General features: G+C 40.3%; 1 protein-coding gene across 1 annotated transcript in view; it reads right to left on the reverse strand.

Annotated features, from left to right (window-relative positions):
- Nucleotides 1-1,775: 1,775 nt before the first annotated feature.
- The window catches only part of NIPA1 (NIPA magnesium transporter 1), a 56,253-nt gene continuing 30,901 nt past the window's right edge, over nt 1,776-27,127 (reverse strand). Inside the window, exons 4-5 of the mRNA XM_040227905.1 lie at nt 10,044-10,204; nt 1,776-7,855 (exon numbers count right to left, since the gene is read on the reverse strand). Coding sequence (XP_040083839.1) covers nt 7,344-7,855; nt 10,044-10,204 — 673 coding nt within the window. The 3' untranslated portion in view covers nt 1,776-7,343. The remainder of the gene's footprint in view (nt 7,856-10,043; nt 10,205-27,127) is intronic.

Consider the following 27,127-nt stretch of genomic DNA (forward strand, 5'->3'; position numbering starts at 1 on the left):
TGTGTGCTCGGTTGCTAAGTCATGTTCGACTCTTTTGCAACCCCATGGACTGTAGCCCACCGTGCTCCTGTGTCCATGGGATTTCCCAGGCAAGAATACTGGAGTGGGTTGCCATCCGATGTTGGCTTTTAACAGTTGCTTCACTTGATGAAATGTTGAGTGGATCAGGTGGGGATAGATATCTACAAAGATATCTACAAAGATATCTACAGTCCTCATCCTCAGAACCTTGTGAGTATGATTAAGTTAAGCATCTTAAGATAGTCCTGGATTGTCCAGGTGGGCCCAAAATAATCACAAGGGTCCTTGTAAGAGGGAGGCAGGGGTATCAGAGTCAAAGAATGAGATATGACAGTGGAAGAAGAGAAACGTAACATTGTTGGCTTTGAAGATGGAGAAAGGGAAACAAGTCAAAGAATGTGCATGGTCTCTGGAAACTGCAAAAGGCAGAGAATAGGTCTCCTCAAGTGCCTCTATAATGTAATCCTGCCAACATCTTGACTTGAGCCCAGTTAAACTTGTGTTGGACTTCTGACCCTCAAAACTATAAGATAGTAAGTTTGTCTAGTTGTAAACCACAAGGTTTGTGGTAATTTGTTAGAGCAGCAATAGAAAAGCAAGTGAATAAACATGCCAAAATAGGGGAAGAACACTGGGTCCCTCCAGACATCCTCACCCAAAATGATTCCATTTTATAAAGACAACTTAATTTGAACTTCCTCCACCTTCCAGCCCGTTATCTCAATTATTTTACATGGATCTGTTGTGTTTGTTACTTGATTGGCATCTCTCCTATCCTGCTTGCCATGGCACAATTCCAAACCCCACACTTACAAATCTCTTCAGCTGGAATTAATACCTTTTTGCTTTGAACTGCTAATATAGATACAGGTATCTGTTTATTTCTCTATTTCTTGACTGTGCCTCAGCTTTCCAAAACAAAAAATCTTTTTGAAACCACCTATGATACGAGGTTAAAAATATGGTGTGATTAATATTACATCAAAGATGCTGGCATATGATGTCTAAAGGTCAACTGACAGGGATATAACTCATCAACAGAGGAAGTGGAAACTGGGGAGCACATCTGATTTTCTGTACTCCTCAGAATCAGATAGAGAGCTCAGGTTCAACAGTAGTATGCTTGGCTACCAGCTACAACTAACAGTTTTGTAATAGTAACCAACCCAGGCAAGTTTTTGAAGAATTTGGCACTTACACATTTCATCCCAAAAACCTATGTAGAAAGGGTTATCCATTTGGTGGTTTCTTAAAGTGTTTTTTCCTGATTTCTGTACAGATATATTATGATCAAAACATGAGTAATTAAATCGTTTTGGATAGAGCCTAAGGAAAAGTGTTTTGCTCAAATATTTTTTTTCATTCCATAAAATTACTTCAGGACACTAATAAAGATTAGTGACAAGATTTTTGATGACAGAGTATTAAAATGTGTTATGATTCTCTAATTTTCAATGTATTTAAAATGTTATATACCTCAAAAACATGTAAAAGACATTAACATATTAAAATACAAATGGTTTTAATACATCATTTCATTGTATCAGAAGATGGTCACTGGGTGGTGAATTCCTTCACACATCATAGATTTGCGTCCTAAGATATGCATGAGTGGACATTTTCTACATCCTGATGGAGACCTGGGCTATTTGTTTCTATGAAGAAAATGGGAAACATCTGATTGAGAAATTAAGAGGATATGAAACCTGAGACCACACAAACTTCTCATGTAAAGGGCAAAAAAGCAACGAGTGTTCAGCTAGAAATAAGTTATTTTATTTTAAAACACATACATATTAATAAATATTATTGGAAAACTTAATAAATAGCCTTTTATTTACATAAGGCAATTACAACATGCTATGACTACTTCTATAAAGCAGAATATAAGCAAGTATTAGTCATTGACAAATATGTGTGTGTGCTAATTGGAAGCTCTCCTGATACATTTACATGAAAAAAATTTTATGCAACCAACCAACATTTTACATTTTTTATCTAGTTTTATTCCTCTTTCACAATTATATTCCATTTTACAAGAAAGTTATTTAAAGAGGCAAAAACACTCAGGAATTCTACTGAAAAACAGTACTCTTAAATTCTTCCAAAGTGTAAAAACACTGACATGAGGCTGGGGTTGGGGGCAAATTATTATGGTCTGACAAATAAAGAGATTCTGCGCTTTTCAGTGTGACCCTTGGCACTAGTGGTCTGGGAGTTCCTGACATGCACCTGGTGTCAGGTAGTTCATGGTTAGTATTGAGCTGCTCGGAAGCAGGAAGTTCAGCATCACCCATTACAAAGTCAACACAACAGAATTCATCTGGTTTACAGGTCATTGATTCTTTTGCAGAACGTATACCTTCGTGGAATGTCAAAGAAGCTCATCACACCATCAGAATGTGATCTCTCAGTGCAGCTCTTTAAAGTCCTTGCTTAGTTTCCATATTTTACAACAGAATATATAAAACCCTTCTTTTTAAAACAAAGAAATAAAGGAAAATTAAAGCTTCATTGAATCATGCAAGCTTTACACCCAGTGCTTCCTTTGCTTACTCAGTGCTCGAAGTTGCATGGTCCTGAGCAGACAGGATGCCCAGTCCATCACTCCCAAGGAGTCCTGTACATACGCTCTGGTCTGAGGTGACCAACATATGCTAAACATGCAAGCACTCTTACACAGATATGGGGACCCATCCCACCCTTTAGAGGTAGAGAAACTGAGGCACAGAAAGGTTAAGTGACTCACCTACAGTTGCACAATTCAGAGGAAAATAGAGAAAAGAACAAATAAATCCTCCCGGCTCATGCTCTGGGGCCTAGACTATCTATGCGTTTTATCATATTGGGTACATTTGAAATAGATGTTTATTTGCATGATCATTGTACTGAGTCTCAACTTTTCACTAGACAGTATTTTTTGATGTAACGGAAAGTTACACTTTTTTTAAAATATAATTCTTTTGTTGCATTTAACAGCATGTGAGAAATATGTATGAAAATAAATGAGTTGTGAAATTGGGCCAAATTCTTGTTCCCATTCCTATATTTCTTAATCTATTCAAGTATATGATGGAGGTATAAGAATCTGGCCAGATGTGAAAACTCACTTATAAGCCAAAGGATAGACCCTCAAAATTCATCACCAGTACAACTCTGAGGCGGAGGTGAGGAATACAGAAAGTTGAGGTATTTTATATGATAAACTGTTTTATGGTGTGACTGGTGTAAGCTGGTCTTTCTCTTCCCAACTCAAACTAACAGACCTCTAGCTATGATGAATAAAACATATGAAAAACTATTAATAACACAGACATGTCTTTGAGAGGAAGGTCAATGCTAAGGAGTTATGTTACATTTTTGGTCCCTGAGAAGGTAGAACACCAAGATTCCATCAAATCCTGCTTGATGGGTGAACTATTTCCATGGTGTCAGACACAGTAAGGACAACTTCATCAGACCACTGGAGCCAACTGGTCAGTCATGAACAGATCTAAACTAAAGCTTCTTCTCTTTGCAGGTTCCTACTCAGTCCCAGGAATTCTAAGTCAGGATCAAGTAGGCATCAAAGAAGAGTGATGGGCAGAGCTCTGCAGATTGCTCTTCTGGGTTAGTTGAGAAGCTCAAAAAAGAGGTATCATCTCCCAAAAAGAATTAGGCAGCCCGACAATAGCCTGTGACCACAAACACCTCAGTCTCTGTGGACTCATCCACGCCCACAGACAGTGCATCTCAAGCACTTTACAGATGTCTAGGAACTGGCCTCTAGAAGTGAGCACAGTATTTGCAAAGAGCTGAGAGGTCAATGAAGAAGGAAGATGAGAGGTGACTGCCTACTTCAATAGTACTTTCCTCTATCAGATGAGAAACCCAAAGACCAATCTATTGACTACACCTAGAATCAACTTCTGGAAATAAAACTGCAGATAACAAACTGGCTTGAAAAGTAGGACTTGAAAGAATATTTCTTATCGCTGAACCAAGAGCAGCAAAGTGTATTTCACTAACTTTCTAATGTGAAAAGACCATAATAACATCTGAGTGATGATACCCCCTGAAGACCCACCTGTGGGGAGTTCTTGCTCCCCATGTGGCAGCAGGGAGACTGCCCTTCCTCTCCAGATTCTTCTCTGCAGAGGTGGAGCAGTCCTATAGAACAGCAAAATACTCAGGGTGATCTCGGTGCTGGATTTGGGTTAGAATCCTTAATAGGCCCTACACTTGACCACTGAGCAGAACAGGAAGCAATCTTTTTAAATGCAAAGATTCAGAGGAGAAAGCAAGGCATTGTCCAAGTATGAGAGGAGAGACATGACCTATTTAGGTATCTATCCAGGTAAATGTGCAAGTTTTGATCACAAACATACGATTTTACAGGAGGCTTGAAAATAAGTGGACAGTTTTTTCCTTAGTTTTATCAAAGATAAAACCCAGAGAATAGCATAATAATGAAAATGTTTGCTTTTGGAAAGATCACTGTAAGACCTATCCCCGTTCTGGGCCTTTCTCTTTAAAGCTTTTATTTTTTTAAATTCCAAATAAATTATAAAAACACAGATTTGTAAAATACTGTAAGTCAGAAGTTATATGCTCTATGTCAGACTTGAAAAGTAGGCTGTTAGACTGCTGGTCATGTCAGTTACTTCCAGGCTACAGTCACACTTGGAATACAATGGGTGATATGAATTGCATTCCACTGCAAGAAAAGCTGTGCATCCCACCAAAGTAATCTGCTAAACAGATACAAATGTGGAAGAGTCTAACTATTCTGGGGCTTATCACCTTCAAGAGACGACAAGTTGTTTATACTTTGAGTTTTTACTTTACTAAAAAAAAAAAAAAATCATAGGGAGATAATCCAGAAAATATCACCTGTAAGTATCTATGGAATAACCACAGATTTAACTGCAATCAGGAACATCAATAGATTGAATTAAATAAACTAAGCTTCACATGTAAACTGCAACCAAAAAAAAAGTTAATTTCCATGAACTTTCTTATGATACTTGTATAGCCACATGTATTTTTTGAATATCTCAACACCTTACCTAGGAAACTATTTTTATGCTCAAAAGTATATTTATACACCTACATTTTTAGAAAATTCAGTTCAATAAATTAAGGCCTGTATTCCTAAAAATACTGATGATAAAAAACAAACCTTCAAGAGTTGATAAAAAGAGTAATGGATTTCTGAGCATTTATTAACTATCAGTTACTATAAGATTTAGAAAAATTTTAAAATAACCTTGCTGCTGTTAGTTCACAGCTCACTGACAACTCATGATCATCCAATGTACTTTTAATTCATAAGGGTGTTTTATTTAGCCTCTTTATTCAACACTTTAGGGGACTATCCCTTAGGTCTTTAGAAATGTTCTTTTTATCTAAAAAAAAAAAATACATTTTTTTCTATTGACATTCCTTAGTAATTTTAACTGGGTATTATTAAATTCCATGTTCTACTTCACCAAGTCAATCCCATCACTTTACTCAATCCCATCTTTCAACTTGGCTTAGTTCCCTAAGCCATTTAGACAAAACACTGCCCTGAGGACTCTCCTGGTGGTCCAGTGGTTAAGACTGCACTTCCACTGCAGGCGCCATTTCCATCCCTGGCAGGGAAATCCCACCTGTCTCGCAGGGTGGGATGGGGGAACAATACTGCAGATGAAGTACACAGGTATCCTGATGAATATTTGCATCACTCTGTGCTTTGTGACTATTTCATACACATGGAAGGTTACTATAGACAGGCAAGTGACCTCTTTTGATCCAAATGCTGGGATCAGTTCAGTTCAGTCACTCAGTCGTGTCCGACTCTTTGCGACCCCATGAATCGCAGCACGCCAGGCCTCCTGTCCATCACCAACTCCCAGAGTTCACTCAGACTCAAGTCCATCGAAACAGTGATGCCATCCAGCCATCTCACCCTCTGTCGTCCCCTTCTCCTCCTGCCCCCAATCCCTCCCAGCATCAGGGTCTTTTCCAATGAGTCAACTCTTTGCATGAGGTGGCCAAAGTACTGGAGTTTCAGCTTCAGCATCATTCCCTCCAAAGAAATCCCAGGGCTAATTAATGGCTATTTTGCATTTCAGAAGTTTAATAAGAGATTGGGTCAGGGACTGCAGAGTGCTTTGTCATCTCAAACAACAGGGAGACGGTTAAACTGTTTTCATTTTTGCTAGAAATTTTTTTTAAAACTATGTGTTCCAATTTGTAGCAAAAAAGAAAAAAGAAAACTTAAGCTTAATTGTGTCCTTTAACTTGTTCCTGAACTCATATGTGCCACTGAACAGTTACTATCTCATTTAACGGCCTAAATAATTTCTTCTTAGTGGACACAATGCTTGCTGAATGAGAACATGGGTAAATTTAATACTGGATCCCAGTTATGTTAGACTGAATACAAATAAAATACCTCATGCTACTTAGTCAATTGTCTTTCATTGGATTATAACACATGCTGAAAGGGTCAATTTCCTCTAATGTGTCTTTCATCTTGATTCTCTTCCAATAAATAATATACTATAATTTATAACTGCTTTGAACATTTATAGTTTGAACAGTGAAATACTAAAGAATAATCATGGAAGTTGCATTATTCTAATCTAAGAGAACATACACACAGTAATAGTCAAATTAAGTGAATAGTTCAAGTGATAAAGGCACTGAAATTGATTTGAGCTACTGAAAATCATCCTGCAAATGGAACAGCATATAGTATCCATTCACTTTTCTCTCTCTGTTTCCAATTAAAATGTCTAGGAGTCAGGGGTAGGAGAGTCAACACATCAGAGGATTAAAAATAATTAAATGTATATACCTCTGATTTGGATGGAACACCTGAATGTTATACATGCTTAATGCAAAATAACAAGACTAAAGACACATTTACTGTAGAGTCAGACTTCAAGACAACACCTTCTCCCATTTCCAAAGTACGCTTCTAAATGAGAATATCTGTTCCCCTGCAAACACTAACCAGAATAGGCCCGTTCTATTTAAATAATGATCGTGTTTTAAAAGCAAAGAGTCTTCATCAAAGCTTCCAGGTTAATGGCAATGAACATAAGACTCCTCTCATCAGAGAGAGATGACACTCAGGCAACCATTGAGCAACTTCAGAGAACAGAAGGCTGAGTCCACACTCCTGTGCTAAGCAATGCATCCCCATTCTCCACCAGCCTATTCATCACATATAAGCAACTCCAACGCAAGCAATTTACTTGTGTAAATTTACTCTTCTACTTCACATCAAATTAGGACCAGAAACCGTATCTTCTTTCTGTTCCTCAAGCCATACAATTCCTTGTCACATCCTAGTCCGTTTTCACATTAGATTTGTTCATCTCCCCCAGGTTGAAGTTGAACTCTTTGAACACCTGTATAAGGACAATTCCAACGGAGACAGTGGTGAACCCACAGGCCATGCCCAAGAAGTCCACCAGACCCACGTTGCTCCACTCCCGGAAGAGGATGGCTGAGGCCAGCAAGACCAGTGTGGTGAACACCACGTAGTAGATGGCCCCAAACACAGAGGAGTCGAAGCACTCGAGGGCCTTGTTGATGTACCTGAACTGGACGATGATACTGCAGCCAAGCACGGCCAGGAGCACCAGGCACAGGCAGAGGGCCCGCTGACTAGATGGGTTGTTGTGGAAGATGTCTTGGGCAGCCAGCCCAATGCCCTTGGTGGAAGGCACGGTGAAACTCCCCAGCAAGGAGCAGATGCTGATGTAGACCATGATGTTGGTGGGCCCATGGGCCGGTGCGATCCAGAAGATGAGCAGCAGCAGCATGAGCAGCACAATGCACAGATAGCCCACAAACACTGGAAAAGAGGGGGCACACAGTGACCGGGGGGGCTAGCAGAACAGCCCCCATCATACGCCCCACCACCTGCCCCTGCCCTCACCACCAGCACACTCTACTGCTCCAGGTGTGCTTAACCAGACCCACTGAGCTCATTCCACAAAAATGTTTTCCCATCACTATTTTCACCATTAAAAAATTCATAGCTCCTACATATTACAAGTCAGTAAATAAGTCTTCTATTAGTAATATTTTATAACATTAAAAGTCAACATATACACTGTGAGATTTTTTTCTTTTTCTTTTTTGCGCACACAGCATGGCACGCCGAACTATCCCAGCAGGGATCAGACCCATGCTGCCTGCAGTGGAAACATGGAGTCCCAACCACTGCACTGCCTGGGAAGTCTCAAGAATTTTTTTTAAGCTAGTCCACAAGATGGTCAATTCAACAAACCCTAGGCAGAGTACTCCTGTTGGGGGAGGGCAGGGAGAGAGTCATGTGGGGTCTTAAAGAACATGAAGGAAAACCGTGGGGTGTCTCTGGCTGTGGCAGGGACTGAGGGCTGCACGCAGAGGCCTCAGGTCCTCAGGTGTGTACAGAATTTCACACAACAAAAAATCATCAGATTCTCCTCACAACTTCTGAATGTCACCTTGGACAGGTAACTGAAAAATGTGTATAATAATCAGAGCCTAGAACCTGTTTTATGTATAAAACAAAGTAATTTGGCAAGCATTTAATATATATTGAATTTTTCAGTACTTCAAGAGTTATTTTCCATTTCAGAAGATCCCACTGCTGGGAGTTCCCTTGTGGCCAGGTAACTAGGATTCCAGGCTTTCACCGACAGAGTCAGGGTTTAACCCCAGGTCAGGGAACTGAGATCCTGCAAGCTGTGTGGTCCAGCCAAAGAAAAATAATAAAAGAAGAAGATCCCATCAATGATGGCAAAATCCCAAGTGAGTCAATAAGACAACACCTTCACATCATCTGTTTTGCACCTGCCGGATTGTCAGCAACTCCACATATGCTGTAGGGCCTGCTGGCTTTAACGTATCTATTCCTGTGGCTACACCTGAACATTCTATTTTATTCCAAAGTATTATTCTTAGGGCATTATGTTGACTGCTATTTATATGTACGTGGAAGTTGTATTTGCCATGAATTTCATTCCCAGATTGTAAAGTGGGTGCTAGGCCCTGGGCCTGAGAGGGCTGGGTACAGCCTGGACATCTGTACCAGCAAACAGGTGGTGGGAGTCCCCTCTTCCCCAAGGGTAAAGAAAAGGACCTTGGAGGTCTGCTGCAAGAGAGGATTCAGGAAGACACTACAGCTGAAAGCTGTCTGGGAGCCTGACCTATAAACAGGGGAAGAGGTAGTGAAGGGCAGAGAGCGCAGTGTGCACAAACGTATTATAAAATACTGCAAAAGCACGGGCTGTGTTTGTGAAAAAATCAGAAAAAGCAGCTGAGCCTCAATGTGCAGCAGATTTTCCTGGTGGTTCAGCTGGTAAAGAATCTGTCTGCAACGCAGGAGACCTCGTTCAATCCCTGGGTTGGGAAGAGCCACTGCAGAAGGAATGGCTACCTCCTCCAGTAATCTTGCCTGGAGAATCCCATGAACAGAGAAGCTTCATGGGCTACAGTCCATGGGGTCACAAAGAGTAGAACATAACTGAGCAACTACCATTGAGTGTGCAGGAGTTTCGTCTTTTCAGTCTCATGGGGATGGGGCTGGGGGGCGGGAGGGTGCTGATTGCAGTTATCAAAAAAGGAATGAAAGAGAAACTAGGTAAAAAATATATACGAAAGAACAAACAAAAAACACATACAGAGCTCTATAGGGTCTCTAAGGATGAATTAAATCAGGCCTTGGCCCTCAGAGAGCTTCACAACAGAAGGAGGAACCGAGGCCTGGGCACATGGTGTCCTAAGGGAAAAAACATGTGGGAGAGCCGCAGAATTGGCGCCCGTTGTGCTATGGAGAGGGAGGCAATGTCAATGTGCAAGATCCAGTCCCAAGAGGCAGCAAAGGGGCCAGGTCAGCAGGGCAGCCCCAGGGGACTGCTGTGGACAGTGGTGAGCAAAGAGTAACCAAGGGCCTGGAGGACAGATCACACAGCAGGGCAGGGCAGAGGGTACAGCTCCCCTGGGGAGAGCCACAGTGGAGGCAGCAAGCTCTCTGGCAGTGAGGCCTGAGTTACCTGGATTGGTCAGCTTCTCCTCCAACTCAGCCTGAGTAGTCACACTCTCAGATTTCGGGGAATGGATAATCAGCACGACAGAACCCGCACAGCTTAGCAGACACCCCAACTTGCCCAAGATGTTGAGCTTTTCTTTCAGAAGATAAGAAGCTAAAATGGACCTTCAATTTTAAAATAAGAAATGATTAAATCAAACTATCTGACCTGTTTCTTCTCATTGCAGGTGTTACTAAAGCTACCTTTTCTTTATAGTCACATTTTATTTTTAAATTAGTTTTTAAGTGTAGAAGGATTAGGAATTTATTGAAGTTGCTATTTCAATGCAAACAGAATTTTCATACCAATTCCAAGCACAGCCAATATATAATGATACTCTTAAGTCATACCATGATATTATTTCAGTAGATATGAAATATACCAGGATAGAAAAATGTTTTATGATTGACCAAAAATTAAAATATTGCTTCCATATTTTTAAAAGTAAACAGTCCAAAAACACTATGTTAAGTAGGATATGAAAGTTGTTAAAATAATTATAAGTAATTTATGATCAAAACACTTACATTAAAATGAATTAAATTGAGAAAGTACACAAATAAGAAAAAAATCAAAAGCTAACAGAAATTGAATTATAATAGAAAGAATCTGGGTGATTACTTTAAAACTGTGATCACATTACTTCTTTAATGCAAGAAAAAACATTCCTCATAAAACATCTATAATTTTAAGGCTGGTAATTTGTAGTTTTTCAGTTGCTAAGTTGTGTCTAACTCTTTGCAACCCCATGGACTGCAACATGCCAGGCTTCCCTGTCCTTCACTATTTCCTGGAGTTGGCTCAAATTCATGTCCACTGAGGCAGCGATGTTATCTAACCATCTCATCCTCTGCTGCCCACCTTTCCTTTTGCCTTCAACCCTTCCCAGCATCAGGGTCTTTTCCAGTGAGCTGGCTCTTTGCATCAGGTGCCCAAACTACTGGAGCTTCAGCTTCAGCATCAGTCCTTCCAATAAATATTCAGGGTTGATTTCCTTTAGGATTGACTGTTTTGATCTCCTTGCAGTCCAAGGGACTCTCAAGAGCCTTCTCCACAGCACAATTTGAAGCATCCATTCTTCGGCACTCAGCCTGCTTTATGGTCCAACTCTCACATCCGCATATGATCACTGGAAAAACTATACCTTTGACTATACAGACGTTTGTTGGCCAAGTAATGTCTCTGCTTTTTAATATGGGGTCTAGGTTTGTCACAGCTTTCCTTTCATGGAGCAAACATCTTTTAATTTCATGGTTGCAGTCACCTTCCTCAGTGATTTTGGAGGCCAAGAAAATAAAATCTGTCACTGCTTCCACTATTTCCCCTTCTGTTTGCCAAGAAGTGATAGGACTGGATGCCATGATCTTATTTTTTGTCTTTTGTTTCTTTTAATTAATTTGAAGGATAATTGCTTTATGGTATTGCATTGGTTTCTACCAAACACCAACATGAAACAGCCATAGGTTTACCCATGGCCCCTCCCTGATCTTATTTTTTGAATGTTCAGTTTTAACCCAGCTTTTTCACTCTTCTCTTTCACCTTCATCAAGAGGCTCTTTAGTTCTGCTTCACCTTCTAAAGCTGGTAATAGTGTTTCTTAGTTCCCTGTATATAATTTGAATTGGGAAACCTGGGCTTTTTCTAAATCATGGGATTGGTCTTTCAATTTGCTACTGTCCATGCCAAAGGCACTCAGAGAATAGGAACATCCTACAGGGAGGACACACAAAACCCACATATATACAGGATTATTTCCAATAATCATTTCACAGATAAGGAAACCAAGCCACAGAAATGATGAGCATTTAACCCAAAGCCACAAAGCTAACAAGAGGTGAAGCCATGGAGAGGTCAAAACTTCCATCTTCCCCTTACAGCACTTTGTGTCCCTGGTCCCCAAGGAGACCCAGCAGTGTAGTTGAGAAAAATAAGCAACATATTTGAAGAAACCACACGGATACTATAATACAGAAAGTGAAAGTGATGTCGCTCAGTCATGTCCGACTCTTTGTGACCCCGTGGACTGTAGCCCACCAGGCTCCTCCGTCCACGGCATTCTCCAGGCAAGAATACTGGAGTGGGTTGCCATTTCCTTCTCCAGGGGATCTTCGAGACACAGGGGTCAAACCCAGATTTCTAGCACTGCAGGCAGATGCTTTAACCTCTGAGCCACCTGGGAAGCCCCACTATAATACAGAACTGGATATTAAATTGAGAGGCTCCAAATAGCTGCACAGAGAGGTGGAAACCAGAGGAGTGGGAAGCTCCAAGAAGAAAGAGATAGCCTGGAGTCAGCCTGAGACAATGGGTGGGCCTACGGCAAGAGGGGAACGGGCTGCCATGCCTGAAAGAAAGGGGCAGGGACAATCCTGCACCATGAGGCCAACTCATCTTTTATTCCACTCTTAGTATTACACCAGAGTACAAATTAAACAGTTCTTTTACAAAAGAGAGTGTCTGACAGAAAATCGGAGGGATACCCTTTCTCCTCTCTTCCTGGGCTGCACTTCACCTTGCTACCTTTTGAGCCAAGATTAAACAAAAAGCATACAGAAGCTCTTTGACTTAAGTCAGGAGTCAACAGACTATGGCTGAAGGCCCAAGGCAGCCCTTCACCTGTTTTTGTAAATAACATCTTACTGGATCACAACCACGTCCACACAGTTAGTCAGCTCTGTGGCTACTTTCTACCATGATGGCAGAGGCAAGCAGCTGCAACAGAGGCCACAAGGCCCACAAAGCCTAAAATGTTCACCATCTGGCCTTGTACAGAAAAAGGTGGCCACTCCCAAAGTTAAGTGATCTACAGAACTAAGCACACATCTACTTGGACAGTTGGCCTGAGATGGAGGCACAAGTTACGTGTTGGCATCAGGGCCACAACAGAGGAGCAGTATCCTACTGGAGGGCTTGGGGAGTGGAGCAAGGACGGGAGGGTGGAGTAAGGAATAGTGTGATGAAAGCAAAGAAGGGGAAAGAAACTTAATGCCAAGAATGAGTCAATAAACTATCTTAATAAACATATAGTAATAGAAAGCAAACAAAAACATGCGGTAGCATTGACAGCAAGGTCTTGAAATGAAATCTGCACACTCTTGCTCATAGCAGCATTATTAACAACAGCTAAAATGTAGAGGCAAATCAAGTGTCTACTGATGGATGCATCAACAAGTAGAGTACAGAGGGCACAAGGGTGCCCTTCTCTCCACATCCTCGCCAGTACTTCTTGCTTATTTTTTATGGGTCATTCTAACAGGTGTGAGGTGAATCTCACTGTGGTTTTGATATGGATTTCCCTGATGACTAATGATATTGTGCATCTTTCTGAGAGGTAACAGGCAGGAAGGCCAGGGGTCTCCAAATGGAGGAAACAGGCTGCAAGGGTCAGACGTTTTTTATCTCTCCCTTAAACTCCAAGAGGAAACAAACTACAAGTGTCACATTTTTTCTTGTAGAATTCTGTGTTGCCAAGACAACTGGTTCCACCTGAACCTAACTTGTCTCAAACCTTGAGCTAACCATTGCATTTTTCTTAGGGAAATGTTTTTCTTAAGCTATGTTAATGAAACTATGTATTTGCTTTGGAATTTGCCTTTCTTCAAAATAGTTTCACCTAGTGACCTCCGGGAGTTGGTGATGGACAGGGAGGCCTGGCGTGCTGCAATTCACGGGGTCGCAAAGAGTCGGACAAGACTCAGCGACTGGACTGAACTGAACTGAAGACTAACTTTTGGCTGATAATAGCTCAACAAACCAGTATTCACATCAATTATTTTACGGTTGGGAGATGACATACCTTGTGCCATTCAATCTCAAAAATGCATACTGTGGGAGGAGGGCCTGGTGAAACTTGAGGTGTCTCTCTTATCTGATTCATAGCTTTCTAACAGACATAAAACAGCTTGCTAAAGCTAGCAAGGGGGTCACTCTCCAGCCCGCTTCTGATGTCTGTGTCAGAAGCTTCTTTTCACTTCAATATAACTCTGCTATACAAAAGCTCTTGAGTGATCAAGCCTGGTCCCTGGTCCTGAAGTTAAATCCTCTTCTTCGGAGATCATGAATCTAACACCATTAACCGAAAGTTATCGTTTTCATGTACCTATTGGCCATTTGTATGTCTTCTTTGGAAAAACATTTGTTCAGTTCCTCTGCTTAATTTTGAAATCAGATTGTTTATGGGCATTTTGCTATTGAGTTGTAAGAGTTCTTTAACTTGGATATTAATCCCTTATTCTATCTATGATTTGTAAATATTTTTTCCCATTCTATAAATTGCCTTTTTATTTTGTTTATGGTTTTCATTGCTGTGGTGAAGCATTTTAGTTTGGTGTAGTCCTTCTTACTTACTTTTTTGCATTTGCTGCCTTTGCTTTTGATATCAGACCCGAAAAATGTGTAAGACCAATACTCCTTATACTTTTCTTCCAGGAGGTGTTTTTTTTTTTTTTTTTTCTTTTTTGAGGTTTTGAGTTTTAGGTTTTGAGTTGATTTTTGTGTACAAAGTAAAACAGTGATCTAGTTTCATTCTTTTATAAGTGGACTTTACCAGTTTTAAGGAAGAGACTATCCTTTCTCCATTATATATTTTTGATACTTTTGTGTTAACAGCCCATACATGTGTGGGTTATATCTGGGTTCTCCATTCTGTTCCACTGATCTATATGTCCATTTTTATGCCAATACCATATTGTTTGGATTACTATAGCTGACAATATAATTTGAAGTCAGGAAACGTGATGCCTCCAGTTTCATTCTTTCTCAAGATTGCTTTGTCTATCTTTGTCTTTTGCAGGTCCACACAAATCTTAAAATTTTAACATTTGTGTGGACCTCTTTCTATGAAAAAAAAGCCACTGGAATCTTGATAGGGATTGCACTGAATCTGAAGATTGCATTGGACAGCATGGACATTTTAACAACATTGTGTCTTTTTCAATTTTTTTCATCAATGTCAATGGTTTTTTGTGTACAAGTTTTGCTTTCTTAGTTAAATTTATTCCTAGGTATTTTATATTGTTTTTGATGCAACTGTAAATTGTTTTCTTAATTTCTTTCTCTGATAGCTCGTTCTTAGACTGTAAAATCATAACTGATTTTTGTACACTGATGTTTGTATCTTGAACTTCAGTAGATTTATTTACTAGTTCAATAGTTTTTTGTTAGAGTCTTTAGGATTTTCTATAATAAGTTATCTGTAAATAGGAACAATTTTACTTCTTTCTTTTCCATGTAGATGCATTTTACTGCATTTTCTTGCCCTCCTCTGGCTATAATTTTCAGTATTATGTTGAACAAAAGTGACAAGAGTAGGCATCCTTGTCTTGTTAATGATCTCAGAGACAAAGCATTTGGCTTTTCACTGTTAAGTATGAAGCTAGCTGTGAAATTGTCATATATGACCTTTATTACATTGCAGTATGTTCCCTTTGTACCCAGTTTGTTCAGAGTTTTTTTATCATGACTAGATACTGAATTTTGTCAAATGCTTTCTCTGCATCTACTGAGATGATCATATGGTTCTCATCCTTCATTCTGTTAATGTGGCACAGCAGGTTGATTGATTTATGGATGTTGAACCATCCCTGCATCCCTGATGCAAATCCCATTTGGTCATGGTTTATGATTTTCTAGTGTATTGTTGAATTAAGTTTGATGAACTGAACTGAACTGAATATTACAAATTTTTGCATCAATATTCTTCAGTGATATTGTAAGTTATTTCCTTTTTGGAGTGTCCTTATCTGGTTGGAATTGTAGTAATGCTGCTGTTGCTGCTGCTGCTAAGTCACCTCAGTCGTGTCTGACTCTGTGCGACCCCATAGACGGCAGCCCTTCAGGCTCCCCCGTCCCTGGGATTCTCCAGGCAAGAACACTGGAGTCGGTTGCCGTTTCCTTCTCCAGTGCATGAAAGTGAAAAGTGAAAGTGAAGTCGCTCAGTCGTGTCCGACTCTTAATGACCCCATGGACTGCAGCCTACCAGGCTCCTCCATCCATGGGATTTTCCAGGCAAGAGTACTAGAGTGGGGGGGCATTGCCTTTTCCGATAGTAATGCTGCTGCTGCTGCTGCTAAGTCGCTTCAGTCGTGTCTGACTCTCTGCAACCCCATAGACAGCAGCCCATCAGGCTCCCCCTTCCCTGGGATTCTCCAGGCATGAACACTGGAGTGGGTTGCCGTTTCCTTCTCCAATGCATGAAAGTGAAAAGTGAAAGAAGTCGCTCAGTCATGTCCGACTCTTAGCGACCCCATGGACTGCAGCCTACCAGGCTCCTCCATCCATGGGATTTTCCAGGCAAGAGTACTGGAGTGAGGTGCCATTGCCTTCTCCAATAGTAATGCTAGTTTTGTAAAAGGAGTTTGGAAGCATTCCCTCCTCTTCAGTTTTTGGGAAGATTTGAGAAGGTATTAATTCTCCTTTAAAGATTGGCTAGAACTCACTTCCATCCAAAGGATTCTCCAGGCAAGAGCACTGGAGTAGGTTGCCACTGGACGGAGGAGCCTGGTAGGCTGCAGTCCATGGGGTCGCAAACAGTTGGATACGACTGAGCGACTTCACTTTCACGCACTGGAGAAGGAAACGGCAACCCACTCCAGTGTTCTTGCCTGGAGAATCCCAGGGACAGGGGAGCCTGGTGGGCTGGCGCCTATTGGGTCGGACAGAGTTGGACACGACTGAAGCAACTTAACAGCAGCAGCAGCAGCAGCAGCAACAGAACTCATTTGTGTAGCTAAAGATTGGATAGAATTCACTTGTGTAGCCATCTCTTCCACAAACTTTTCTTTGTTGGGATGTTTTAAATTACTGATTCAATTTTCTTAGCCTGTTTAGATTTTCTGTGTATTCATGATCTAGTCATGTTAAGATACATGCTTTAGAAATTTATCCGTTATTTCCAAGATTATCCAATTTATTGATATGTAATTGTTCATAGTAGTATCTTATGATCTTTCTATGTCTGTAGTTCAGTTGTAAAGCCTCGTCTTTCATTTCTGACTTTATTTATTTGAATCTTCTCTCCTTTTCATTAGGTAATCTAGCTAAAAGTTTCTCAATTTTGTTTATCAAAAAAAGGGAGCATCTTAGTTTTGTTAAGCATCTCTACTGTTTTTATGGACACTGAATCATTTATTTCTGTTTGGCTTTTTATTTCCTTCCTTCTGCCTACATTGGGGATAGTTTGCTCTTTTCCTAATTTCTTGAGAGAAAAAATTAACTTGTTCATTTGATATATTGCTTTTGTCTTACTGACCGTGTTTATTGATGTAAACTTCCCTCTTGGATCTGCTTTTGTAGCATACCACAGGTTTTGATATATTAGGTTTCCATTTTCATTTGTTTCACGATATTTTTGGATATCCCATTCGATTTCTTCTTTGACACACTGTTCAAGAGTGTATATCGAATATTCACATATTTGTGATTTTTCCAGCTTTTCTCCTATTATTGATTTGTAGTTTCATTCCACTCTGGTCAGAAAAGATACAAGGTATGATTTCAATCTTCTTAAATTTGCTAAGACTTCTCTGTAAGCTCTAGTAAGTTGTATCCTGGAAAATGTTTCTGCTCACTGGAGAAGGATGTGTACTATGCTGTTGCTGGACTGGATAGTCTGTGTATGTTGTTGTTCAGTCACTCAATCGCGTCTAACGCTTTGAGACCCTATGGACTGCAGCATGTCAGGCTTCCCTGTCCTTCACTATCTCCCAAAGCTTGCTCAAACTCACGTCCATTGAGTCAGTGATGCCACCCAACTTCTGTCATCCCTTCTCCTCCTGCCTTCAATCTTTGCCATAATCAGGGTCTTTTCTAATGATCGGCTCTTTGCATCAGTTGGCCAAGATACTGGAACTTCCGCAACAATATTTCCAATGAATATTCAGGATTGACTTCCTTTAGGATTGACTGATGTGATCTCTTTGCAGTCCAAGGGACTCTCAAGAATCTTCCTCAATACCACACAGTTCAACAACATCAATTCGTTGGCATCCAGCCTTTTTGATGGGCCAACTCTCACATCCATACATGACTACTAGAAAAACGATAGTTTTGACAACACAAACCTTTGTTGGCAATGGCTTTGCTTTTTAATATGCTGTCTAGCTTTGGCATATATTTTCTTCTGAGGAGAAAGCATATTTTAATTTCACGCTGCAGTCACCATCTGCAACGATTTTGGAGCCCACAAAAATAAAGTCTATCACTGTTTCCATTGTTTCCCCATCTATTTGCCTTGAAGAAATGGGACCAGATGCCATGATCATTGTTTTTTGAACACTGAGTTTTAAGATCGCTTTTTTCACTCTCCATTTTCACCTTCATCAAGAGGCTCTTTAGTTCCTCTTCACTTTCTGCCATAAGGGTGGTGTCATCTTTATATCTGAGGTTATTGATATTTCTCCTGCCAATCTTGATTTCAGCTGATGATTCATCCAGTCCAGCATTTTGCATGATGTACTCTGCACAGAAATTAAACAAGCAGGGTGACAATAGACAGCTTTGATGTACTCCTTTCCCAATTTTGAACCAGTCCATTGTTCCATGTCTGGTTCTAACTGTTGCTTCTTGACCTGCATACGTGTTTTTTGCAGGAGGCAGGTAAGGTGGTCTGGTATTCCCATCTCTCGAAGAATTTTCCACCATTTGTTGTGAGCCACACAGTCAAAGGCTTTGGCATAATCAATAAAGCAGAAATAAATGTTTTTCTGGAACTCTCTTGCTTTTTCTATGATCCAGCAGATGTTGGCAATTTGATCTCTGGTTCCTCTGCCTTTTCTAAATCTAGCTTGCACATCTGGAAGTTCGTGGTTCATGTACTGTTGAAACCTAGCTTGAAGAATTTTAAGCATTACTTTACTAGCATGTGAGATGAATGCAATTGTGTGGTAGTTTGAGCATTCTTTGGCATTGCCCTTCTTTGGGATTGGAACGAAAACTGACCTTTTCTAGTCCTGTGGCCACTGCTGAGTTTTCCAAATTTGCTGGCATATTGAGTGCAGCACTTTCACAGCATCATCTTTCAGGATTTGAGGGCTTCCTTTGTGGCTCATTTGGTAAAGAATCTGCCTGCAATGTGGGAGACCTGGGTTTGATCCCTGGGTTGGGAAGGGAAGATCCTTGGAGAATAGAAAGGCTACCCACTCCAGTATTCTGGCCTAGAGAATTCCATGGACTGTAAAGTCCATGGGGTGGTAAAGAATAGAACACAACTGAGCGACTTTCATTTTCACTTTCCTTTAGGATTTGAAATAGTTCAGCTGGAATTCCTTCACCTCCACTAGGTTTGTCTGTAGTGATGCTTCCCAAGGCCCACTTGACTTCACACTCCAAGATGTCTGGCTCTAGGTGAGTGATCACACCATTGTGGTTATATGGGTCATTAAGATCATTTTTGCATAGTTCTTCTGTATATGTTAGGTTGCTCTAATATAGGGTTCAAGCCCATTGTTTTCTTGATTTCCCATCTGGATGATCTATCCATTATGAAAGTATAGTACTGAAACCCTTTACCATTTTTGTATTGTTGTCTATTTCTCCCCTCAGCTCTTTAGTATCTGCTTAATATATTCATATACTCTGATGCTGGGTGTGAATGTATTTATAATAGTAACATTTTTTGAGGAACTGACCACTTTATCATTATCTAATGACCTTTTCATTATCTAACAGTCTTTTGTTACAGTTTTCAGATTAAATTCTGCTTTGTCTGACATAAGTATCAGACAGATACTACTGCTGCTCTCTTTTGGTTTCCACTGGCACAGATCCTTTTCCATGACTTTACTCTGAGAATGTTTGTTTCCTTAAAACTGAAGTGAGTCTCTTGTAGGAAGGATATAGTAGGGTCTTATATTTTATTTGACCTAACCACTCTTGCCTGGAAAATCTCAGGGACAGAGGAGCCTGGTAGGCTGCAGTCCACGGGGTCCTGAAGAGTCGGACACAACTGAGCGACTTCACTTTCACTTTTTACTTTCATGCACTGGAGAAGGAAATGGCAACCCACTCCAGTGTTCTTGCCTGGAGAATCCCTGGGACGGAAGAGTGGTCTATGTCCCTGCCGTCTACAAGGTCACACAGAGTCGGGCACGACTGAAGTGACTTAGTAGTAGTAACCACTCTATGTGGTTTTAAAATAATTTTATTTATTTATTTATTTAAACTGTGCTGAGTCTTACTTGCTGTGCAGGCTTTTCTCAAGTTGCACTGAGCAGGGGCTACTCTCTAGCTGCAGTGCATGGGCTTCACAATGCAGTAGCTTCTCTTGCCGTGGAGCACAGGTTCTAGGGTGCTCAGGCGTCAGCAGTTGTAGCTCACGGACTCACTAGTTGCAGTTCCCAGGCTTTACAGCACAGGCTCTATAGTTGTGGCACATGGGCTTAGCTGATCCATGGCAGACGGGATCTTACTAGAGCAGGGATCAAACTCATGTCTCCTACACTGGCAGATTCTTTACCACTGAGCCACCTGGGAAGCCCACTCTATGTGTTTTAATTAGAGAAATCAATCCACAAACACTCAGTAATTGTTTTTCCTGTGGTCATGTATGGATGTGAGAGTTGGACTGTGAAGAAGGCTGAGTGCTGAAGAATTGATGCTTTTGAACTGTGGTGTTGGAGAAGACTCTTGAGAGTCCCTTGCACTGCAAGGAGATCCAATCAGTCCATTCTGAAGGAGATCATCCCTGGGATTTCTTTGGAAGGAACGATGCTAAAGCTGAAACTCCAGTACTTTGGCCACCTCATGAGAAAAGTTGACTCATTGGAAAAGACTCTGATGCTGGGAGGGATTGGGGGCAGGAGGAGAAGGGGACAACCGAGGATGAGATGGCTGGATGGCATCACGGATTCGATGGACGTGAGTTTAAGTGAACTCCGGGAGATGGTGATGAACAGGGAGGCCTGGCATGCTGCGATTCATGGGGTCGCAGAGTCGGACACGACTGAGAGACTGAAATGAACTGAACTGATGACCTTCAAAAACCTGGATGTCCAAATCTCTCCCCATGTTTGGGAGGGTCTCAGCCACTATTTCTTTACATAAGCTTTCTACTCCTGTCTCTTACTTCTTTTCCTGGGATTCCAATAAAGCCTACATTGTTTCTCTTAACGATGTCATTTAAATCCTCCAAGCTTTCTTCATTCTTTTTCATTCTTTTTTCTTTTTGTTCCTTACACTGGATAATTTAAATTGATCTGTCTTCAAGCTTACTGATTTTTCCGTTTGGCTATCTGTTGTTAAAGCTCTCTATTGAATTCTTCAGTTCTGTCATTTCATTCATCAGCTTTAAAATTTCTGTTCGGTTCTTCTTTATATTTTCTGTCTCTTCATTAACCTATTCATTTTGTTCTTACTATTTTCCTCGCAAGAAAATAATTATTAAATGTTTATCTGTTATTTTGAAGCTAAGAATCTTCAGCACAATTACTGTGAATTATTTGTTAGGAAATTCATGATCTTAATTTCTTTGGGTGTTACTGGAGGTTCTTTTGGTGGAATCATGTCTTCTGATTCTTTGTGATTCCAATAGCTTTGCATAAGTGTCTGCACATCTGAAGAAGTAGTCACCTTTTCCAGACTTTATGGGTAAGAGAAAACTTACTACTAAATGATCAATGGATCAGTAAAGAAATCACAAGGGAAATTAGAAATCACTTTGAAATTGATAAAAATGAAGCAACAACATGCCAAAGCATTTAGGATTCAGTTAAATAGGTACAGAGAGAGAAATTTATATACATAAATGCCTACAGGACCCAATCCAGACTAACGTGTAGCTGTGGAGAGCTGGCTCTCGGAGTGCTCTCCTGGGGCTGCCAGTCCACCCTCTCCCAACATGCATATTGCAGAAGAAGCCCAGCGTGGCAAGGCACAGCAGAAGGGGCTAGCTTCAAGCAAGCACAGGCTGGTGAGGGTCAGCTGTGGGGATACAGGCTAGTGTCTGCACTCACAGAGCCAAACCACAATCACTCCCACTGTATGGCTGCCAATGATTTCTCTTGCTTTTCTTCCTTGTTCCTAGCCACCTTAATACACTTCTGTTTTGCCAGTCTACGTGAGACTTTCTTGTGGTGCTCTGAAAGTCTTGAGAGTCCCTTGGACTGCAAGGAGATCCAACCAGTCCATTCTGAAGGAGATCAGCCCTGGGATTTCTTTGGAGGGAATGATGCTGAAACTGAAACTCTAGTACTTTGGCCACCTCATGCAAAGAGTTGACTCATTGGAAAAGACTCTGATGCTGGGAAGGATTGGGGGCAGGAGGAAAAGGGGACGACCGAGGATGAGATGGCTGGATGGCATCACTGACTCGATGGACGTGAGTCTGAGTGAACTCCGGGAATTGGTAATGGACAGGGAGGCCTGGCGTGCTGCGATTCATGGGGTCACAAAGAGTCAGACACGACTGAGCAACTGAACTGAACTGAAAGTCTTAAGGAAACTGGTTACTTACTTCATTCTTCATTTCCTAGCTAGGGCAACAACACTTCCTATCTGAGAAGTTACCTCATAGCACTGAGCAATGCCAACTTTGGAGAAAGGATAATCCCGTCAAAATGAAATATCCTCCTTCCTTTTCTGGTGCAATTATTCTCAGGGTTTTGGTTCCAAAGTATTGCTAAATTTTCTTAAGTAGACTCCAGAGCTCTCCTAGAGCTGTTTTTCTTTATGGAGAGCTGATTCTTGATTTTTGTAGGGAGATGTTTTCTGACATCACCCTTTGGTGTCACCTTTTTTTTGCTGAATTTTCATTTTCTTGATGTTGAAATTGATAAAAATGAAGCAACACATCACAAAAGCTTCTAATTATTATGATGTCCAGTGTATTTAATTTTCTTTTGTTGCTTGTGCTTTCAGTTCAGTTCAGTTGCTCAGTTGTGTCTGACTCTGCAACCCAGTGGACTGCAGCTTCTCTGCCAGGCTTCACTGTCCATCACCAACTAAAAGAGACTGCTCAAACTCATGTCCATCAAGTCGGTGATGCCATCCAACCATCTCATCCTCTATCATCCCCTTCTCCTCCTGCCTTCAGTCTTTCCCAGCATCAGGGTCTTTTCCAGTGAGTCAGTTCTTCACATCAGGTGGCCAAAGTATTGGAGCTTTAGCATCAGTCCTTCCAGTGAATATTCAGGACTGATTCCCTTTAGGACTGAATGGTGTGATCTCCTGCAGTCCAAGGGACTCTCAAGAATCTTCTCTAACACCACAGTTCAGAAGCATCAATTCTTTGGCACCCAGCCTTTTTGATGGTCCAACTCTCACATCCATAAATGACTACTAGAAAAACGATAGCTCTGACAACACAGACCTTTGTTGGCAAAGTAATGTCTCTGCTTTTTAATACACTGTCTAAGTTTGGCATAGCTTTTCTTCCAAGGAGCAAATGTCACCTTTAATTATTATTAATTAAATTTAATTAATTAATTTCACACTGCAGGCACCTTTCTCAGTGATTATGGAGCCCACAAAAACAAAGTCTGTCACTGTTTCCATTGTTTCCCCATCTATTCACCTTGAACTAATGGGACCAGATGCCATGATCATTGTTTTTTGAATGCTGAGTTTTAAGCCCGCTTTTTCACTCTCCATTTTCACCTTCATCAAGAGGCTCTTTAGTTCCTCCTCACTTTCTGGCATAAGGGTGGTGTCATCTGCATATCTGAGGTTATTGATATTTCTCCTGCCAATCTTGATTTCAGCTGGTGCTTCATCCAGTCCAGCATTTAGCATGATGTATTCTGCATAGAAGTTAAACAAGCAGGGTGACAATATACAACCTTGATGTACTCCTTTCCCAATTTTGAACCAGTCCATTGTTCCATGTCCGGTTCTAACTGTTGCCTCTTGACCTGCATACATGTTTTGCAGGAGGCAGGTAAGGTGGTCTGGTATTCCCATCTCTTGAAGAATTTTCCACCGTTTGTTGTGATCCATGCAGTCAAAGGCTTTGGCATAGTCAGTAAAGCAGAAATAGATGTTTTTCTGGAACTCTCTTGCTTTTTCTATGATCCAGCGGATGTTGGCAATTTGATCTCTGGTTCCTCTGCCTTTTCTAAATCCAGCTTGAACATCTGGAAGTTCTCGGTTCACATACTACTGAAGCCTAGCTTGAAGAATTTTGAGCGTTACTTTGCTAGCGTGTGAAACGAGTGTAATTGTGCAGTAGTTTGAGCATTCTTTGGCACTGCCCTTCTTTGGGATTGGAATGAAAACTGACCTTTTCCAGTCCTGTGGCCACTGCTGAGTTTTCCTAGTTTGCTGGCATACTGAGTGAAGCACTTTAACAGCATCATCTTTTCGCATTTGAAATAGCTCAACTAGAATTTCATCACCTCCATTAACTTTGTTTTCAGTGATGATTTCTAAGGCCCACTTGACTTCACATTCCAGGATGTCTGGCTCTAGGTAAGTGATCACACCATTGTGGTTATCTGGGTCGTAAAGATCTTTCTTGGAGAGTCCTTCTGCGTATTCTTGCCACCTCTCCTTAATATCTTCTTCTGTTAGGTCCATATCATTTCTGTTCTTTAATGTGTCCGTCCATTCATGAACTGTTCCTTTGGTAACTCTAATTCTCTTGAAGTGATCTCTAGTCTTTCCCATTCTATTGTTTTCCTCTATTTCTTTGTATTGATCACTTAGGAAGGCTTTCTTATCTCTCCTTGCTATTCTCTGAAACTCTGCATTCAAATGGGTATATCTTTTACTTTTCTCCTTTGCCTTTCACTTCTCTTATCTCAGCTATTTGTAAGGCCTCATGACACAACCATTTTGCCTTTTTGTATTTCTTTTTCTTGGGGATGGTCTTGATCACCACCTCCTGTACAATGTCATGAACCTCTACCCATAGTTCTTCAGGGCACTCTATCAGATCTAATCCCTTGAATCTATTTGTCACTTCTGCACAATCGAAAGGGATCTGATTTAGGTCATACCTGAATGGTCTCATGATTTTCCCTACTTCCCTCAATTTAAGTTTGAATTTGGCAATAAGGAGTTCATGATCTGAGCCACAGTGAGCTCCTGGTCTTGTTTTTCCTGACTGTATAGAGCTTCTCTATCTTCAGCTGCAATGAATATAATCGATCTGATTTCGGTGTTGACCCTCTGGTGATGCCCATGTGTAAGCTGTCTCTTATCTAAGAAACCATTGTCTAATCCAAGATCACAAAGATTTATATCTGTTTTCTTCTAAGAGTTCTACAATTTTAGCTTTCACACTTACATTTGTTTTGTTTTATAATCTATTTCATCTGATCCACAGCCTTTCCAACTTTCTTATGGTTACTATTGGCATAAGATATCGTTTTCCTTTCTCTTTTGTTCAATCTATTTGTATCTCTGAATCTAAACTATGTCTGAAGTAGAGAGCATATAATTGGATCTTGTTTTTTTAAACCTGCCTGACAATCTTTGCCTTTTAATTGGATTGTTTAGTCCACTGACATTCAATGTTTTTACTGATAGAGTTAGATTATCTTAGTTTTTGTTTTCTATGTTTCATGTCTTTTTTTTTTTGTTTCCTATTCTTCATTACTTCCTTCTGCATTAAGTGAATAATTACAGTGTGATATTTTAATTCCTTTAATGATTTTTTTCACTATAGTTTTTTAAAAGTTATCTTCCTAAGGCTTTCTCTAAGGCTTATTAGAATACATGTCAAATTGATACTAACTTTACTACAGTGAGATATTCTGTTACTCTTCTTCCTTTCAGTACATATATGCTTTCGATGTTTACATGTTTGCTTATGTGCATTTTGTTGAAAATGTGGTTTAACATTAGTGGAATAAATTTGTTTTCATACGTATAAATTTATTTTAATATGCATAAAAGGGGCACTTTTCAACCTTTGTCATTTTATCTATTGGGATTTTCATATTATTTTGGTCAATTTAAGAAATTTTTTATATCACACTTTAACTATTGTCATATTTGTTGAAATCTTTTCCCTATCCTTCCTTCTTATTTTACTTCTCGGTGTAGAAAATTAACCTTTTCATTTTTATTGCTTCAAATGTTTGAAACTTCTTAACCTTCTAAGATATGAAACACATTAAAAGTTTTCTTATACATAGGCCATAAACTCTAGGTACATAGCTAAACTTCTTCTCTCCTCCTTCACAGAGTAAATCTCTACATAACTTACTCTGGGTTGTGCTAGAGATGCAGGTTTATTCAGTGAAAATCAGACATAAATTATTTGTAGCTACATGTCACAGACAGGCAGGGATTAATGGAAATGCTAGTTAACACAATGAATTCACTGCAGCTTTACTCAGCACACCCTGCACTGCTGAGTGAGAGAACACACCTCAACATACTGATCACACAACATGTGATCACACAAATCAGTCACTGAATGTAGTATCAACAAACCATTCAATGTTGTATTTCACACTTGACGGCCATGCTTAGTTCAGTTAGATCATATTTTGATGCTGCTATGATTAGCATTTAAGTTGATGTCCCTACAAATTGTTTACCAGTTTTCCCAACACTATTTTTTTAAAAGAATTAGAAACTCTCTTTTTTAAACTTGAGATATGACAACTACCTGCAGCTCTTGCTATGCTAGATCATTCACTAGAGGGAAAAATAATGGTATAAAGCATAATGGCATAGAATTAACGGTATAATGGCTCAATGTACAGAATTGGAATGGGGAGGGCAGATCAGAAAGATACATTTAACATTAAAATAAAGTGAAATCTATCAAAATTGATGATTTACCATTTTTATGAAGATGTTTCCAGTCTCAGGAAACACAAGTCAAAGTGTTTAAGGGTAAAGGATCATGACAAACGTAACTAATCTCATAAGGATCGAAAACAAAATTCAAAAAATGAAACAAACATCACATTCATAACAGAACAGTGTTTCTCAAACAGGGGTGATTTGCCCCACATTTGCTTATGTCCAAACACATTTTGGGGAAGAGGAGCTACCAATATCTTGTGGGTGGAAGCCAGGAATGCTGCTAAACACCCTACAAAGCAGACTGGACCCTCAAAGCAAAGAATTACCTGGCCCCTAGGTCGAGAATATCAAGG

This window comes from Oryx dammah, unplaced genomic scaffold, assembly GCF_014754425.2.
Source record: "Oryx dammah isolate SB20612 unplaced genomic scaffold, SCBI_Odam_1.1 HiC_scaffold_27, whole genome shotgun sequence".
Classification (NCBI taxonomy): Eukaryota; Metazoa; Chordata; class Mammalia; order Artiodactyla; family Bovidae; genus Oryx; species Oryx dammah.